The sequence below is a fragment of the Pezoporus flaviventris genome, unplaced genomic scaffold (assembly GCF_033815535.1).
Source record: "Pezoporus flaviventris isolate CSIRO_AGI_PZ_B2104156 unplaced genomic scaffold, CSIRO_AGI_Pfla_v1 ptg000142l, whole genome shotgun sequence".
Classification (NCBI taxonomy): Eukaryota; Metazoa; Chordata; class Aves; order Psittaciformes; family Psittacidae; genus Pezoporus; species Pezoporus flaviventris.
In genome coordinates, this window is record NW_026892690.1 from 379,413 (window position 1) to 395,578 (window position 16,166).

The 16,166-nt window shown below is 48.1% G+C and overlaps 1 protein-coding gene across 35 annotated transcripts in view; it reads left to right on the forward strand.

Annotated features, from left to right (window-relative positions):
- The window catches only part of SCRIB (scribble planar cell polarity protein), a 106,424-nt gene that overhangs the window by 81,662 nt on the left and 8,596 nt on the right, over window positions 1–16,166 (forward strand). For 17 of the 35 annotated variants that reach the window (XM_061479141.1, XM_061479101.1, XM_061479110.1 and 14 more), the window contains 8 exons: window positions 343–468; window positions 2,053–2,160; window positions 6,639–6,686; window positions 6,851–7,016; window positions 8,525–8,693; window positions 10,232–10,321; window positions 10,631–10,819; window positions 15,391–15,555. In XM_061479141.1, coding sequence (XP_061335125.1) covers window positions 343–468; window positions 2,053–2,160; window positions 6,639–6,686; window positions 6,851–7,016; window positions 8,525–8,693; window positions 10,232–10,321; window positions 10,631–10,819; window positions 15,391–15,555 — 1,061 coding nt within the window. Of the gene's footprint in view, window positions 1–342; window positions 469–2,052; window positions 2,161–6,638; window positions 6,687–6,850; window positions 7,017–8,524; window positions 8,694–10,231; window positions 10,322–10,630; window positions 10,820–14,079; window positions 14,306–15,390; window positions 15,556–16,166 lie in introns of those variants that run through there. The other 18 variants (XM_061479114.1, XM_061479119.1, XM_061479123.1 and 15 more) reach the window with 7 other exon arrangements.

A 16,166-nucleotide genomic window follows, 5' to 3' on the forward strand; every position in this document is an offset into this window, starting at 1 on the left:
AACCTTTGACATACTTATGTAAAACCCTTCTGACCCTTGTAGCTGCTACTTGTATGGCACATTCTTCCTTGTGTCCTGGCCTTCTCTATGACCCACTGGTCCTGTTCTGACCCTGACTTGTCCGAACTTCTTTGCCTGTCCGGAGTACTTACACCAGAGTCATTGGTTGGTGTTTGCTTCAGTAGCTCTCTTGAGCTGAGGTGCATGGGTTTGTCTTATTCACTTGCATGGCAGAGACATCTTGCTGCCCTAACTGCTCATTTCTCTCTCCCCCATCCTCTCCCTCTCTCTCCTGCCCACCTCCTCTGGCTCTGCCGCGCTGTGGGGCACTGACACGAGCAGACCAAGCCAGGCGTCATTCAGCCTCTTTCCCGAGTGCGACAAAATGCTGCCTTGCATAATTCGGAGGACGGGGACAGCCCCAATCCCTTCCAGCAACCTGAGCTGTGCTTCAGTATCCAGAACTCTGTAAGTGGCCTGAGTTCCTCCTTGCTGAGCGGTGTCTGTCTGCCCCCGATTGCTAAAGTGCCACTTCTCTTGGCGGGTAGGTGACTTGGTCATTTAAAGATGACATGCCTTAGCTAAGGCTGGTCCTGTTTATCCATCACTCTGGATGCCCTCGGTAAGAACTTGTCACAAGTAGAATGTCGTGGCTGCCCCATCCCTGGCAGTGTTGAAGGATGGGGCTTTCAGCAACCTGGTCTCTAGTGGAAGGTGGCCCTGCCCCTGGCAGGGGTTGGAACTGGGTGACCTTTAAGTTCATTTCCAACCCAAACCATTCCATGGTCCTATGATTCTGTGATTTTTCTAAAAAGGATGTCACCGGTCTGTGTCTTCACTTACCTGTTCAAGGAGTTAGCAAACTGTAGCAAAGAACTTGAAACTGTATCGTGGCTGAAATCCCCAGAGCAGATACAGATTTAGATCATTATTTATGAGGTGCTGCCTTCTGCTGAGGCATAAATCTTTCAGGACCTTTGTCTATCATGTCTTGCATCTCAGAGCAGGAGCTGAGACCAGCTTGCTGATAGTAAGTTTTATGAGTTGCAAAATGATTGGTTTTGAAAGATTCATGTTCCCTGGGCTGTATGTTGATGGGTAAGAGTTTCAGGTTTTTTGGTCTTTGTCATGACAGAAGACTGTATACCTGCACTACAGCCCTTCTCTTCTCATATAAGCTTGTATGACATGAGACCAAATCAAAGACCTGATTTGCAGACAAACAGCTATATACACCCATGTAATGGGCCAGGATTCACATATTTACAATCTCTTCTGATCTTGATGTGCTGTTCTTTAGCCTATGCAGAATGGAACATCATCAAACAACGTAATTTTGCCTGAGTCCAGGACACAGAAAAATCACAAACACCTGAAACTGAGTTAGTGCAGCCAAAGGGATTGAAGAAATGAAGCAACTAAAGGGGGTTTCCTTTCTGGTAGAAAGGAAGGTGGTAGTGTCATTTACTCCCTACTCCCATTCATCTTTGTGGTGCTTTGAGCAGGTCATCCAACTCTTCCTCCCTGAATGTGATAGGAGAGATCACAGGGAAGATAAGAGAGGAAAAGCCCAGTAAAGACAAGCAACAGGAGGGTCCTCTTGGACGATATTAGATGTTTCTGAGTAAGTGGAATTCTGTGAAGGTAAAATTTGAGATCAAAAGTAGATCTTCTCCAGATTAGAGATCCCTGAGTGAGCTGCCACTGATTCCACCAGGTACATGCTAGTTAAATTGGGTGGAAATCCTCAAGGACTGTGATAACAGTGTGGTCCCTTGACAAAGAGATCAGTCACAACATTCTGGTCAGGTCAGTGAGGATCTGTACCACCAGAAGTATCATTCCTCCACCACCCAAGAAGTAAATGAGGGCTGTGATTCATGTGCTGCTGCACATAGCATGTATACAATATGCTGCTCATGTTTCTGCAGGAGCTGTCTCTTACATACTCCACTCTTCAGGCTTTGCAGGCCGAGAGTTGTGCTGTGTTTCCCCTGTTTCTTTCTTTATAATACATGTGGTTATCCTCACCTTATGTCTTTGTCCTTGTAGCAGAAACCACCTTCACCACCCTCTCCAGACGAGATCCCCTTCAATGTCAAGCAAGCATACAAGACCTTTGCAGCAGTGCCCTTGTCACACCCTCTGCTCGAGGCACAGGTAATTAGTGCTGGCTGGGGCTGTTTGTACGCCAGCAGCGGTACGAACTGTTTGTACGGTGTTTGTACACCAGCAGTGGTACAAACTGTTTGTACGGTGTTTGTACACCAGCAGTGGTACGAACTGTTTGTACACCAGCAATGGTACAAACTGTTTGTACGGTGTTTGTACACCAGCAGTGGTATGAACTGTTTGTACACCAGCAATGGTACAAACTGTTTGTATGGTGTTTGTACACCAGCAATGGTACAAACTGTTTGTACGGTGTTTGTACACCAGCAGTGGTACAAACTGTTTGTACACCAGCAGCGGTACAAACTGTTTGTACGGTGTTTGTACACCAGCAGTGGTACGAACTGTTTGTACGGTGTTTGTACACCAGCAGTGGTACAAACTGTTTGTACGGTGTTTGTACACCAGCAGTGGTACAAACTGTACTGCAGCAGCGGTACAAACTGTACGGTGTTTGTACACCAGCAGTGGTACAAACTGCACGGTGTTTGTACACCAGCAGTGGTACGAACTGTTTGTACACCAGCAGCGGTACGAACTGTTTGTACGGTGTTTGTACACCAGCAGTGGTATGAACTGTTTGTACGGTGTTTGTACACCAGCAGTGGTACAAACTGTTTGTACACCAGCAGTGGTACGAACTGTTTGTATGGTGTTTGTACACCAGCAGCGGTACAAAAACGTGCATGAGCACTGCAGGTAAGCAAGGGAGGTGTGAGAACAGGAAGGAGGTCATGATCCGGTTCCTCTCATGAAGGAGGGACATGTGGAGGGCCTCATCATAGAATTGTAGAATTGTAGAATCGTTAGGGTTGGAAAGGACCTTAAGATCATCTAGTTCCAACCCCCCTGCCGTGGGCAGGGACACCTTACGTTAAATCATATCACCCAAGGCCTCGTCCAGCCTGGTCTTGAACACTGCCAGAGATGGAGCGTTCACAACCCTCCTGGGCAACCCATTCCAGTGCCTCACCACCCTAACAGGAAAGAACTTTCTTCTTGTATCCAACCTAAACTTCCCCTGTTTAAGTTTTAACCCGTTACCCCTTGTCCTGTCACTACAGTCTATAATGAAGAGTCTGTCCCCAGCATTCCTATAGGCCCCCTTCAGATACTGGAAGGCTCCTATGAGGTCTCCACGCAGCCTTCTCTTCTCCAGGCTGAACACCCCCAACTTCCTCAGCCTGTCTTCATACGGGAGGTGCTCCAGTCCCCTGATCATCCTCATGGCCTCCTCTTGACTTCTTCCAACAGCTCCATGTCCTTTTTATGTTGAGGACACCAGAACCGCACACAATACTCCAAGTGAGGTCTCACGAGAGCAGAGCAGAGGGGCAGGATCACCTCCTTGGACCTGCTGGTCACGCTGCTTTGGATGCAGCCCAGGATACGGTTGCTTTCTGAGCTGCAAGCGTACACTGAAGCTGGCTCATGTTCATTTTCTCATCGACCAGCACCCCCAAGTCCTTCTCTGCAGGGCTGCTCTGATTCTGTTCTTTGCCCAACCTGTAGCTGTGCCTGGGATTGCTCCTACCCAGGTGTAGGACCTTGCACTTGTCATGGTTAAACTCCATGAGGTTGGCATCAGCCCACCTCACAAGTGTGTCAAGGTCCCTCTGGATGGCATTCCTTCCCTCCAGGGTATCAACCAAACCACACAGCTTGGTGTCATCGGCAAACTTGCTGAGGGCGCACTCAATCCCACTGTCCATGTCAGCAACAAAGATGTTGAACAAGACCGGTCCCAACACCGATCCCTGAGGGACACCACTCGTTACTGGTCTCCAGCTGGACACTGAGCCATTGACCACAACACTTTGCGTGCGGCCATCCAGCCAGTTCTTTATCCACTGAGTGGTCCATCCATCAAATCGATGTCGCTCAGATTTAGAGACAAGGATGTCGTGTGGGACAGTGTCGAACGCTTTACACAAGTCCAGGTAGATGACATCAACCGCTCTACCCCTGTCCATCAGTTCTGTAGCCCCATCATAGAAAGCCACCAGATTGGTCAGGCAGGATTTCCCCTTAGTGAAGCCATGCTGGCTGTCACCAAGCACCTTGTTGATTTTCATGTGCCTTAGCATGCCTGCCAGGAGAATCTGCTCCAAGATTTTGCCAGGCACAGAGGTGAGACTGACTGGTTTGTAATTCCCCGGGTCATCCATTTTCCCCTTCTTGAAAATGGGGGTTATATTTCCCTTTTTCCAGTCATGGGAACTTCTCCTGACTGCCACGATTTTTCAAATACGATGGCCAGCAGCTTTGCAACTTCATTTGCCAGCTCCTTCAGGAACCGCGGGTGGATCTCATCAGGACCCATGGACTTGTGCACGTTCAGATTTTTAAGATGGTCTCGGACCAGTTCCTCTCCTACAGTGGGCGCAAGGTCTTCATTCTCACAGTCCCTGCATCTGCCTTCCAAGACTTGAGTGGTGCAGTCAGAGCCTTTGGCAGTGAAGACTGAAGCAAAGAAGTCATTCAGAACCTCAGCCTTCTCCAAATCCTGTGTAGCCAGTTCTCCTGAGAGCTTTCTGAGGGGGCCTACATTCTCCCTAGTCTGTTTTTTATTTGCTATGTACCTGTAGAATCCCTTCCTGTTATCTTTAATACCTCTAGCTAAGTTTAATTCTAACTGAGCCTTAGCTTTCCTAACCTGGTCCCTAGCTTCTCGGACAACATCCCTGTACTCTTCCCATGCCGCCTGTCCTTGCTTCCACCTATTATAAGCCTCTTTTTTCAATCGAATTTTCCTCAGGAGCTCCTTATCCATCCAAGGAGGTCTCCTGGCCCTCCTGCTGCACTTCCTTCTGGTTGGGATGCAACACTCCTGAGCTTGCAGCAGGTGATCCTTGAATATCGACCAAGAGTCTTGGGCCCCTCTGCCCTCTAGGGCTGTATCCCATGGAACCTTCCGAAGCAGGTTCCTGAAGAGGCCAGAGTCTGCTCTTTTGAAGCCCAGGGCAGTGAGCTTGCTGCACGCTCTTCTCACTGTCCTGAGGATCTCAAATTTGAGCATCTCATGATCGGTGCATCCAAGGCTGCCCTGGAGCGTCACATTTCCAACGAGCCCTTCCCTGTTGGTGAGCACGAGGTCAAGCATGGTTCCTCTCCTTGTCAGCTCCTCTATTACTTGCAGAAGGAAGTTGTCTTCTACACAATCAAGGAACCTCCTGGATTGCTTGTGCTGGGCTGTACTGTCCTTCCAACAGATGTCAGGTGGTTGAAGTCACCCATGAGAACAAGGGCCTGTTCCTCTTGTCTTGTTCCTCTTGTGGATGGTCACCCTGCAGAGTCCTGTCCATAAACGTATCAAGTCCTGAAAGCTCACTGAACTTTCTGTTGCTGTTATTCTCCCTGGACACTGGGATGCTGTAGAGTAATTGGGCTGTTGTGAGAAAAAGAAACTCCCTGAACTTCCAGAGTCCAGGGCCAGGCTAAACCTATTCTTAGGAATTTTTCCTTAGATTTTATTTTAATTGGAGCTGTTCCTTCTTCCCTTTATGTATTTGAATCATGGAATCATTCAGAATAGACAAGGCATCTGGAGGTCATCTGCTTTGTCCCCTGTGCAAAACAGGGCAAAAGGCCCAGTCCGCTGGAGCCTTGAATTTCCAAGAATGGAGATTCTGAGGCCGCTGTGGACAGCCTCTTCCAGTGTGTGACCATCTCTGCTGTGATGAGGGTTCTTTCTATGTTTTATCAGAATTTCTTTTACCCCAATCTGTGTCTCTCCTCCTTTTCCTGGGCATCTCTGAGGGTTCTTGTCCCCATTCAGTGGAGTGGGAGGTACCATTTCTTCTGGTAAATACTGATTTTTTTTCTTACCTGAAGATGTTTTCACTTCTTAGAAGTAAATTTTTGATAGTTGCATCTTTGATTTAAAGTCTAAGTGTCCTCCATCTCAAGCTGAGCTCTCTGCTCCCGTTCTTCTCCTGTTCCTCCAGGTTTTTAATTTTTTGCTCTTTTAAAAGTTGTTGCCGCTTGTTTCACAGAATCCCAGACTGGTTTGTGTTGAAGGGACCTTAAAATCATCCAGTTCCAATCCCTGCCACAGGCAGGGACACCTTCCACTAGAGCAGGTGGCTCCAAGCCCCATCCAACCTGGCCTTGAACACTGCAGGGATGGGGCAGCCACAGCTTCTCTGGGCACCCTGTGCCAGCGCCTCAGCACCCTCACAGGGGAAAACTTCTGCCTAAGAGCTCATCTCTATCTTTCCTCCATTAGTTTAAAACCATTCTGTTTAAACCCATTTAAAACCACTCTGTTTAGCCTTTTATTTAATGTAAATCGTTATAACTCAAAATTGGCCATCTCTTATGTTAATTCTGGGGCTGTTTTGTGAAGCAGTCCATCATGTCCAGACTGCTCCTGTTCATGTGGCATTGGTGACACTTGGCTGGAGGGCAGGAGTGGTGGTAGGGAACTTTCTGTTTAGAACATGCTCTTTTCTCTGTGTCCTTAGGAACTGCCTGGTCAGACCAGCTCAGAGAATCCCAAAGCTGCCCTGGAGGTGAGTTCTGGTGGCTGGAGCTGGCGGGAGGATGGGGACTTGCAGAGATTCAGGGGAGGAGGAAGAGGAGGCTGTGGAGGACATGGCAAGGGCCGGACACACGCTAGGGGTGGTGGGGGTGGTTTGGCTCAGTCACTGTGGCAGTGCTGGTGTGGCTCTCGTAGGTGACCACGCAGAGCCCCAGCGGCCTGCCCAGCCCTGAGCAGAGGTCCTTCCGCGAGAGGCAGAAGTACTTCGAAATTGAGGTGAAGCAGCAGCAGCTGGACAAACCTCCTAAGCGTGTCTCCTTGGTGGGAGAGGATGACCTGAAGAAAATGAAAGAAGAGGAAGGTATGTTGGAACGTGCAAGGACATTTGGCCTGTTCAGTGAATCCTTTCTACATGGAAGACATGAGAGTGCACCCACACCAAAAATCCAGCACTTCCAAAAACTGGATATAAAGCTGTTATTCATAAGGCCTGGTACTAGCTTGAAATAAGTGGATGTGAAGGAGTTTTTGGAGGCTGCACTGTTGCTGTGAGAACTGGTGCAAGTGCTGTGGTGTCAGAGCTTCCTCTCCTTAGTAAAAACCTCAATAACATTTTTAAAAGCTACTAAAAATGATGATGATTCTTTGTAAGCTGCTGGAGCTGATGTGCAGCAACAGGGGCTGCCCATGGCACCCTTCCATAGTATCTGACAGCAGAGCTTTTCTTGCTCAGTGTGCTGCTCTGATTTTGCACAGGGCTTGCAACAGGAGGGAAAATTACTGCTATAGTTTTTGGTGTACTTTCATCCTGCTTGAGAGTTGTTTTAAAAGGTGATGAGGAACCATGTTAAGTGAGGAAAAAAGGGTTTTGCTGAAATCCTGGTATGTTCAATAGGAAAATGCAGGTGGAACTGGACTCCTGGGTTTGAGACTTCTGACTCTGTTGCTTGCAAACATTATTGTAGAATTTCTTTTGTAAATTGTTGGGTTCTCTGTTGTCGTCCTCTGGGCACATTCAAGAACCTTCACATCTTTTGTAAATGGTGGGGCCCAGAATTGCACCCACTGTTCCTGGTGAGGCTGCACCAAACTGAATACATCAGGACAAGCCTATGTTTTGACCATGTGTCTCTGCTGTGATGGATGCACCCCAGGATGTGTTTTGCCCTCTTGGTGCCAGGGCACACTGCTGGCTCTGCTGACCCTGCTGCCAACCAGCAGCCCAGGTCCCTTCCTGCAGGGCTGCTCTCCAGCCACTTCTCTCCCTGTTTAGACTTGAGCCTGGCATTACTCTGTCCCAGGTGTGGAACCCAGCACTTGCGCTTATTAAATTTCATACTGTTGATGATGGCCCAATGTTTCAGTCTATCTAGATCACTCCACAAGGCCTCACGTCCCTTGAGAGAGTCAGCAGCACCTCCCAGTTTAATATCTTCAGCAAACTTGCTAATGGTGCATTCAATTCCTGCATCCAGATCTTTGATAAAAATACTGAACAGATCTGCCCCCAGAATTGAGCCCTGAGGAACACCACTAGGGACTGGTTACCTGCTGCAGAGAGCACACGACTTCCAGTCAGGATACATGCAGTCAGCATGATGAACTGCTGAAATCTGTTCTGTAGAGCATCCAGGAATGGAAGTTTAGTGAATAAGGAAGGAGTGACTGAGGGAATGGTGTAGAGTTTGTTGCATCTGAAGCATTAGTGGAGTGGAGGAGAAACAAAGGCATCCAAGGAGAGGGTATGAACTTAAAACATCACAGACTTGGATGGATGATGAGTGTAAGGACCTGCCCAAAAGGTTGCATGCTTGTGGGGGGCTCAGGGAGTGCTTTGTGGTACAAGATGAGTCTGTCTTATTTTGGCAGCTCGAAAACTGCAGCAGAAACGTACCCTTCTGTTGGAGGAAGAAGCAGAAGAGGACGAGGTGGTGAAACAGGTGCCTAAGATGAGCATGCAGTCCAGTGTCATCATTGAAGGAGTTGAGTACAAGATTGAGAAACTAAATGGAAGGAACATCCAGGCTCCAGCAGCTCGGTAAGACACAATTGGTAGCTCAGAACCACCCTCATGTGTCAGGGGTGTCCCAGTAGTAGTGATACTCAGGGAAGAGGGCTGGGCACAGAAACAGGCAGCCTTTTCAAGCTCGTGCTTTCCAGCAAAAGAGCTTCCTCAGCTGTGCACTGGAGTATGCAGAGACACGGATTTTCAGAGGTAGCTCATTTAAGGTAAGCCCTGATTCTGAACCTGGGTTTGGGAGTTTATAGGCTTTTGTTTCCCAGTTTTCCTGGACTTGCCCTCCAGGTTGCCTTGATCTGTGTTTTTCTAATTCTTGGGCATAGAACTGGGGAATGAGAAAAGGCTTCTTGTAAGACTTCAGACAGAAATAAGGGTGCACTAGGGTAAAGCTGAAGCTGTCTTTTTCTGACTCTCCCTTCTGACTCTTTGCTACAGACATTCTTCTCTTCACTAACACTTCTACTGCCGGTCTTACAGTGGCTGGCATTTTGAATCTTATTTCTTTCTATTGTTTCTGTCCAGTCTGTGTTGAGGAACTTCTCACATGAGGAGTGCTCTGAGACCTTCCGTGTCCTGTGCTGACATGGAAGGACAGCAGCCAAATGCAAACCAGCTTCTTGATTTGATGTGAAGGCGTACTTACCCCTACTGTTTTCACAGTGAAGTGTGGGAAGTTAGAGGACAGTAAGGCCAGATCTATTAGGTCACTTCTCATTGTTTCTTATCTGTGCTTGAGCGAAGGCCAGGCAGTAAATTGACTGAATGTCTTGAAATCTTTTTTTTTCTTTTTTGTCATGCCCGAGCAAAAACTGAAATTTAACCAAAATTAACTCGAACAGTAAAAATAAGGGCTCAGAGTCATGGTGAACTTTCTCATTGCCAAGTGAGCCACAGTAACTGTAGGCATGTTCCTAACCTGTGGAAAACGGGCTTGGGTGACCTCTTTCATTACAGACCAGACTGAGGAGTGTCTGCATGTGCATAACCTAAGAATGCAGATGGCAGCTCTAGCTCAGCTGGTCCGAAGCTTGCAGGAATTTGGTTATGAGCACAATGCCTCAGTGTGTGAAGCAGTTGTATAGAGTGGCTACACAGAGAATCCCTGTTCTGAGATCACTCAGGATTCATCCCTAGCTCAGATTTGCATTCACTTACAGCCCAGGAGGGATGTCCTTTGTTAGCATTCAGGCATCCTGACACCAGCAAAGAGCTGGAAGCAGCCAGAGTGCCCATCACAAATGACACCTGGAAAGAGCCAGGCTAGAGCTGTGCAAGAACTTGCCAGCAAACACTATTGATGCATTACATTGAAGAGTGTGTGTGTTAGTGGGTGGTTGGCCTCCAGATGAAGAAAAGGAGTTCTCATGATAACTTAGTGTCAACATTGATGAAATCAACAAGGAAACGCTTGCAGCAATGGGGCAGGAGCTGTTGAACAAAATCATTAAGAGTTACATCTTCAAAATGAACTGGCTTTCCGGGGCTTGGGTCTGTTCCAAACCTTTCTTCGGTCTTAGCCTGTGGTACTGTGAGTTGACTTGCTTGTTTTGCTCTAGGCCCTCTGAGGTCAATGAGAACAACAGTTCACAGAGGAATTCACTGGAAGAGGGAATCAAGCCTGAACAGAGAACCAACTCTATGTCTGGGTAAGTGGATCATCAACATCCTTTGCCAAGGAGCTGCCAAATAATGGAGCAGATGGCTTCTCCTTTTAGCAGACCCACGGTATAGAAGGAAGGATTTTGTGGAGAAAAGGAAACTGTGATCAGAACCAGCTTGTTACAAGAGACTTACCTCTGCTGTATGTACTTCCGTCTCCCATGGTGATGTCCTAGGATGTGGTACTAAACAGTTGCTTGGGAGTGTCAGTCATCACCTTTTATCTTGAAAACAGGCAGATTAGAGCTGTGGTGGCCCAGGCCAGCCTACCTCTCACTGTTTCTCTCTCTGCCTAGGTTGAGTCCATTACACCTTGGAGCAGGGGATCCAGTGGCACCGGTGAGGACAGCCAAAGCCGAGCGGCGGCACCAGGAACGGTTGCGAATGCAGAGTCCTGAGCTTCTGAGTGGTCAAGAGAAGGAGCTTTCTCCAGCAGAACGTCGTGCTCTGGAGGCAGAGAAACGAGCCATGTGGAGAGCAGCACGGTGAGACAGAACTTCGCTGTTCTCTTCACTGCACTACATCAGGGAAAGGGGACCTGCTGCGTGTCTTTTGGATTACATTATATTAAACCAGGGACTAAGCAAGCATCCCTAAGGCAAGTGTTAGGGGAGGTTATACAGGATCTGGTCAAACAGCATGAAGCATCCACTGCTTGGCTGAGCTGCTTCTGACAGCTATGTGGGTGAGATGCCTCTTAGAGCTTGCACAATCGTGAAGACAGTGGAGTGTTATAAAAAACATAAACACCTTCATGTGATGGTGGCTGTGTTCCTTCCCTCTCAGCACACAACTTCTCATTTCCTTTGTAACATGTAAAAGATGGTATTTATTGAAGCTGCAAGGTGACATACACAAAATGGGAAATGAAAAGAGCATTTCACATATCCAGTGCTGCTAGACTGGAAGACTTGCTGAAGCCAAGAAATTAGCAAGTGAGGGCATTCTTATCCACACAAACTGTTTCATCAGCTGTGAAAGAGTGATTAAAAGTTGTTTTGGAAGAAAGAGAACTTCCTAGCTCAGAACTTAAGACTTGAAGCTAGTCCAAGCACTTACTATGTCATGTAATTCCTCTCAAAAATTAGTCAAGCTGCTCCTATAACTAATTGCAGTTTTCTTCCCATAATGTTCCTGTAGGAGACATTCCAGAGACAATCTAAAACAGTCTTTTAGGGTTTGGGTGTGAGCTTTTAGATGAACAGGGCTGTTAGTGGCCCATCCTTGCCAGCCTCATAGATAAGACACTGGAGGGATTACAGTGAGTTGTGATACCACTTGGCATTTCCAGTGCTTGTGCTTAGACATGGATGATAATGGTGTTGTCATCTTCTGGGAAAGCTCTGAGGATGTAGAAATATCTAGTGGAGTCCTTAATGAGAGCTTGCTGATTATCTAGGCTTTGATGGTACAGAGCTTCCCCTTGTTACTTGATCATGTAACAGATCTGTTTATGGTTTATTTAGAGTTGGACTAATGTCCCTTGTACCAGGGCTTTTGCCCTTCAAGCAAAACTTCCTTGGTATGTCCAGCTTTTTGCCTTGGATGAGTCTGTCTCAGCTGAAAGTTTGTTTGTGAAACACAGCCTTAGTTTCATTGCACTGCCCTGTAATACCAGAGAGCTGAACAGGTCATTGGAAAGCCTTTTTGTTCTATGGAACTTTGTTTTGGAAGAGATTGGTTTCTGTCATCTTGTAGCATGTTTGTTAGACCTTTGAAGCTGGCCCTGCTTCGAGCAGCTTCTGGTTCAGATGACCTCCAGAGGTCCCTTCCAACCTGATTTACTCTGTGAGTCTATAGTTAGTAATCTCTCCTTCCCTGCTCCCACTGACGGGGATGCCTGCAGATGAGTCAGGATGTCAGCAGTGTGCTCTGCCAGGATTGTTTCCACCCTGTGCTATTGTTTCATGCTCCAAACTGTGGGACTCTTGTCTGCTGCTCTGATTCACTCAGCGTTCTGCTGTAGTTGGCATCTCACGCCTGTTCTGGTTGACGCTGTTTCTGTGGTTTCTGTGTCACAACTTCTCCGGCAGCATCATTTGCAAATGGAAGCTTTCTATTGTCACATTAAGCCAGGAAGCCATTTACAAAAATACAAGTGGAAGAGAATTTGCAAACAATGCCTTCCAGGACAGACCCAATGCCCTTGTATTACAGGGCTAGAAGCTGCACAGGGGCTGTAGAGCCAAAGTGTACTAAGAAACCGTAGCCCAGAAGAGACTGGATGGGACCGAGATGACCCAAATTCATGCTTAACTGTCCTTCTGTATCCCTACATCCTAACACAATGCAGGTGCAAGGAGAGGAGTGTACTGGCACTTCTCTGCCTCACAGGAAGGCTCTAAGCATTGCATACATCAAAAACTGACTGTCAGTATGATGCTGTGTGAGCACCACAGTGCTGTCAGGAGTAGACGTCTTGCAGTTGCTGCTCAGTCTTTCACCTAAGAAAGAAAAAGCTCCACTGTTGTATTTGATCCAACAGAGCAGAAGCTGTCTGTTGGGCTCTTCCTCCTGAAAACCAACACTACTGCTGGGAGAGGTAGTACAGACTGATTTGTCACCCCTGCCCAATTAGACACATGGGGGTTTCTTTCCCTCATGCCTCCACTTTTCATGTGTATTTCCTCTGTGATGGGGCAGGCTTCATGAGGTAGTGTCAGCTCTGATTCCTCCTGCCTAAGGATTAACATATCCAAGGCACACTTTTTTGTTTCAGATGGGTGTAGAAAGGAGAAACATGACATCGCCTGCACAAACCTTGAAAGCAAGGCCATGCTGAGGACGTGACTCCTGTCACAGGATGTGCACCACTTGCCTCAGGACTCTGTTCTTCCATGAACTTGCTGCTGTTGCCAGCAGATAAATCTGACATTTAAATGTGGGGGAGGGGACAGGATTTTTAGGTGATCCTGGAGCATTACTGAACATCTGAGTGTGGGTTAGCTGCGGTCTCGCTGACATTGCTTAGGGCACAGTAAGCATTCTGCATTACACCCGTAGAAGCGTTAGTAAATGTTGAGCACAGTGGGTTTGTCCATTGTGAGCAGGAGAGAGATCCCTGCATTCCAAACCTCCAGTCTCTTATCTTCTAAACATGTTTTATTGACGGCAAATGAGCTTGTGAAGGAAGAGCCTTTTAGAGGTAAGAGAAGATGACAAGGGGAAGTTACTTGCAGCCATCTTGCTTGTCAGTTACCAGAACCAGTGTTACTGGTTTTAAGTTCTGCAGACCAGGTCCTCAGCTGCACTTCGCTTCTGATACCAAGGTGTAGCTTTTTATTCTTTATTAATATTTAGGGGTTGGAACTGGATGATCTTTAAGGTCCCTTCCAGCCCAAACCATTCTATGGTTCTGTGATTCGGTTGTTGGAGAAGTGCCTGGCTGACTCCTTGGGTAGGGATAAGGCTTGGCTTATTTTGGCATTGGCAGGAATAAGTCAGTCACCATAATGTGCTTCTTTTTGTAAGACAAGGATGGACTGTCCCCTGCTACCACACATCTCCCAGGGTGATCTGCTGGTCTTAGGATCCCTCTTCTGTAACCATAACACAGTGATGTGATGGCAGCCAGGGCTCAGGTCTTATTTCCAGAGGCCCCCAAGCAGCACATGTGTGCTGTGGGAGGGAGGACTGTACTGCCCTGCACATGATGCTGCAGCCTCACTAACCTGAATGTTCTTTAAGTGCATGCCACTGATTTTATTACTTTCTTTCTAATCTTCTATCTTCTGCTTCTTTCCAGTTCTCTGGTCTGTGTGCTGTCACTCGTGACCCCATCAGTTTGCACCTTCTTGGGCTTTCCTTTTTCTCCCTGTGTCATCAGTGCTCTGCCAGGACATGTGTTCCCCCACCCCAGCACATCCCCCTGTGCTCTGCTGGGACAAACACACTGGGACCCCACCTACATGAGTGTTCTGGGCACACACAGCTGCTGACATACGTGCCATAGGAAGAGTGTGATTGAGAAGGTACAGGCACATATACAGAAACCACCCGTGTGCTGGGCTGCATCATCACATTGTGAGCAGCAGGCCAGGGAGGGGTTTCTCCCCACCCTGCTGCGTAAAGGGGAGACCTTAGAGCAGCTCCAGTGCCTAAAAGGGCTACAGGAAACCTGGAGAGGGGCTTTGGACAAGGGCCTGTAGGGACAGGACAAGGGGAATAGTTTTAACCTGCCAGAGGGGAGATGGAGATGAGGTCTTAGGCAGAAGCTCTTCCCTGTGAGGGTGCTGAGGCGCTGGTAGAGAGAAGCTGTGGCTGCCCCATCCATGGCAGTGCTCAAGGCCAGGTTGGACACAGGGGCTTGGAGAGCACCCTTCTCTAGTGGAAGGTGTCCCTGCCTGTGGCAGGGGGTTGGAACTGGATGAGCTGTAAGGTCCTTTCCAACCCAGACCTGCCTGTGAATCTATGATTCTATGATACTGAGGGGGACAGGTGTCCAGCAAAGGCTGTCTGCATCTTGGCAGTTTTCCCACCATACATACACAGTGTCACAGACACACTCACCTTTTGCCTGTGTTCCAGGACCTGTGGCAGAAAGACCTTTTGTAATGTGCTTGTTTGTTTTGCTTCCCCTTTTCTCGTGCTCAAAGGTGCACACTAACATGTGGTCAGATGTATGTATGCAGACGTACATTAACAGACTGTCATCAGCTGTGTGCATGCACACCCACTTGTGCTGTGTACTCCCTCAGTCTGCTTCACGTGATACACACACCTTTGTAACTACATCCTGGGCCATTTTCATTGGTCTGCTGGGGGTTTCCAGTCCTCTCCTGCTAGCCATGAGGAAGGCAGTCTCTAAACGCTGAGGCTCTCAAGGCACATCATCCCAGATTGCCCTTTGGAGTTTCCTGCTTCTTCTGCAGCAGTTGGTGTTGGACAGGGTCCTGTTTTAATCAAGGCTACCCCTATATCAGACCCATATTTCTCCTTGCCAGGGTATGTTCCTGTATCTGTTTCTTTCTTTCCCTGCACTTGTCTGCTGCAATGTTCATCACCATCATCTCCTCTTCCTCCTTTTCCTCCTCCTTTTCCTCCTCCTCCTCCTCAGATCCTCAGCTTTTGAAGACAGTATTAAACAGTACGAGCAGGATCTGGCCAGGAAGCTGTACCAGTCCCGACAGTGGGCTCCTGCTCCTGGGGCCAGGCCAGCTCAGATGTCTAGTGCAATGCAGAATCACGCCTCAAGAACCCCTGGGTCAGGAAGCCAATCCAGGTGTGCACAGCCCCTTCCCTGCCGGCTGCATGTCTGTATCCCTACGTCCCAATGCAGTGCTCCCAGCTGTGGCCTGCCAGGGGTAGGGAGGAAACATTAGTGGTTGCTGGTTTTCATTCCCTGAGGTCCCACAGACTACTGGCAGTTGTCTTAGGATGAAGGGGGAAGCTGGGTCTCTTTGACTGGGAGACGGCAGCAGACATTGCTGAGGGCTGAGCCCACTTTTTCTTAGCGCTCTCTTAATGTCCTGATGGCTGAAGAGGGTTAAGATGCAACATACTGAGAGCACAGAGGAGAACAAAGCCCTGAGAACTGATCTTCCTCATTTGAACCCTTGCAGTTCCTTTCCCAGCTTGGGCTGCTCTCCCATTGTGTATGGCACCTCTGGGAAGGCCTGCAGCTTCTCAGTGTGTTGATGCTTAGCTCTAGGCTCTGTTCAGCACATGCAGTGGCATGTGTGTTTCAGGGTGACAGCAAACCAAGCTGTTCTCTCCTGCTTTGAAAGTCTGTCTGCCTCAGGGAACCATGGGTGCTTGGTTTCACCTTTCTGCACTCAGCCTGTTGACTGTGGTCTGGCTGCTGGGCGCAGAAGGTGGCATTGTGTCTTAGCA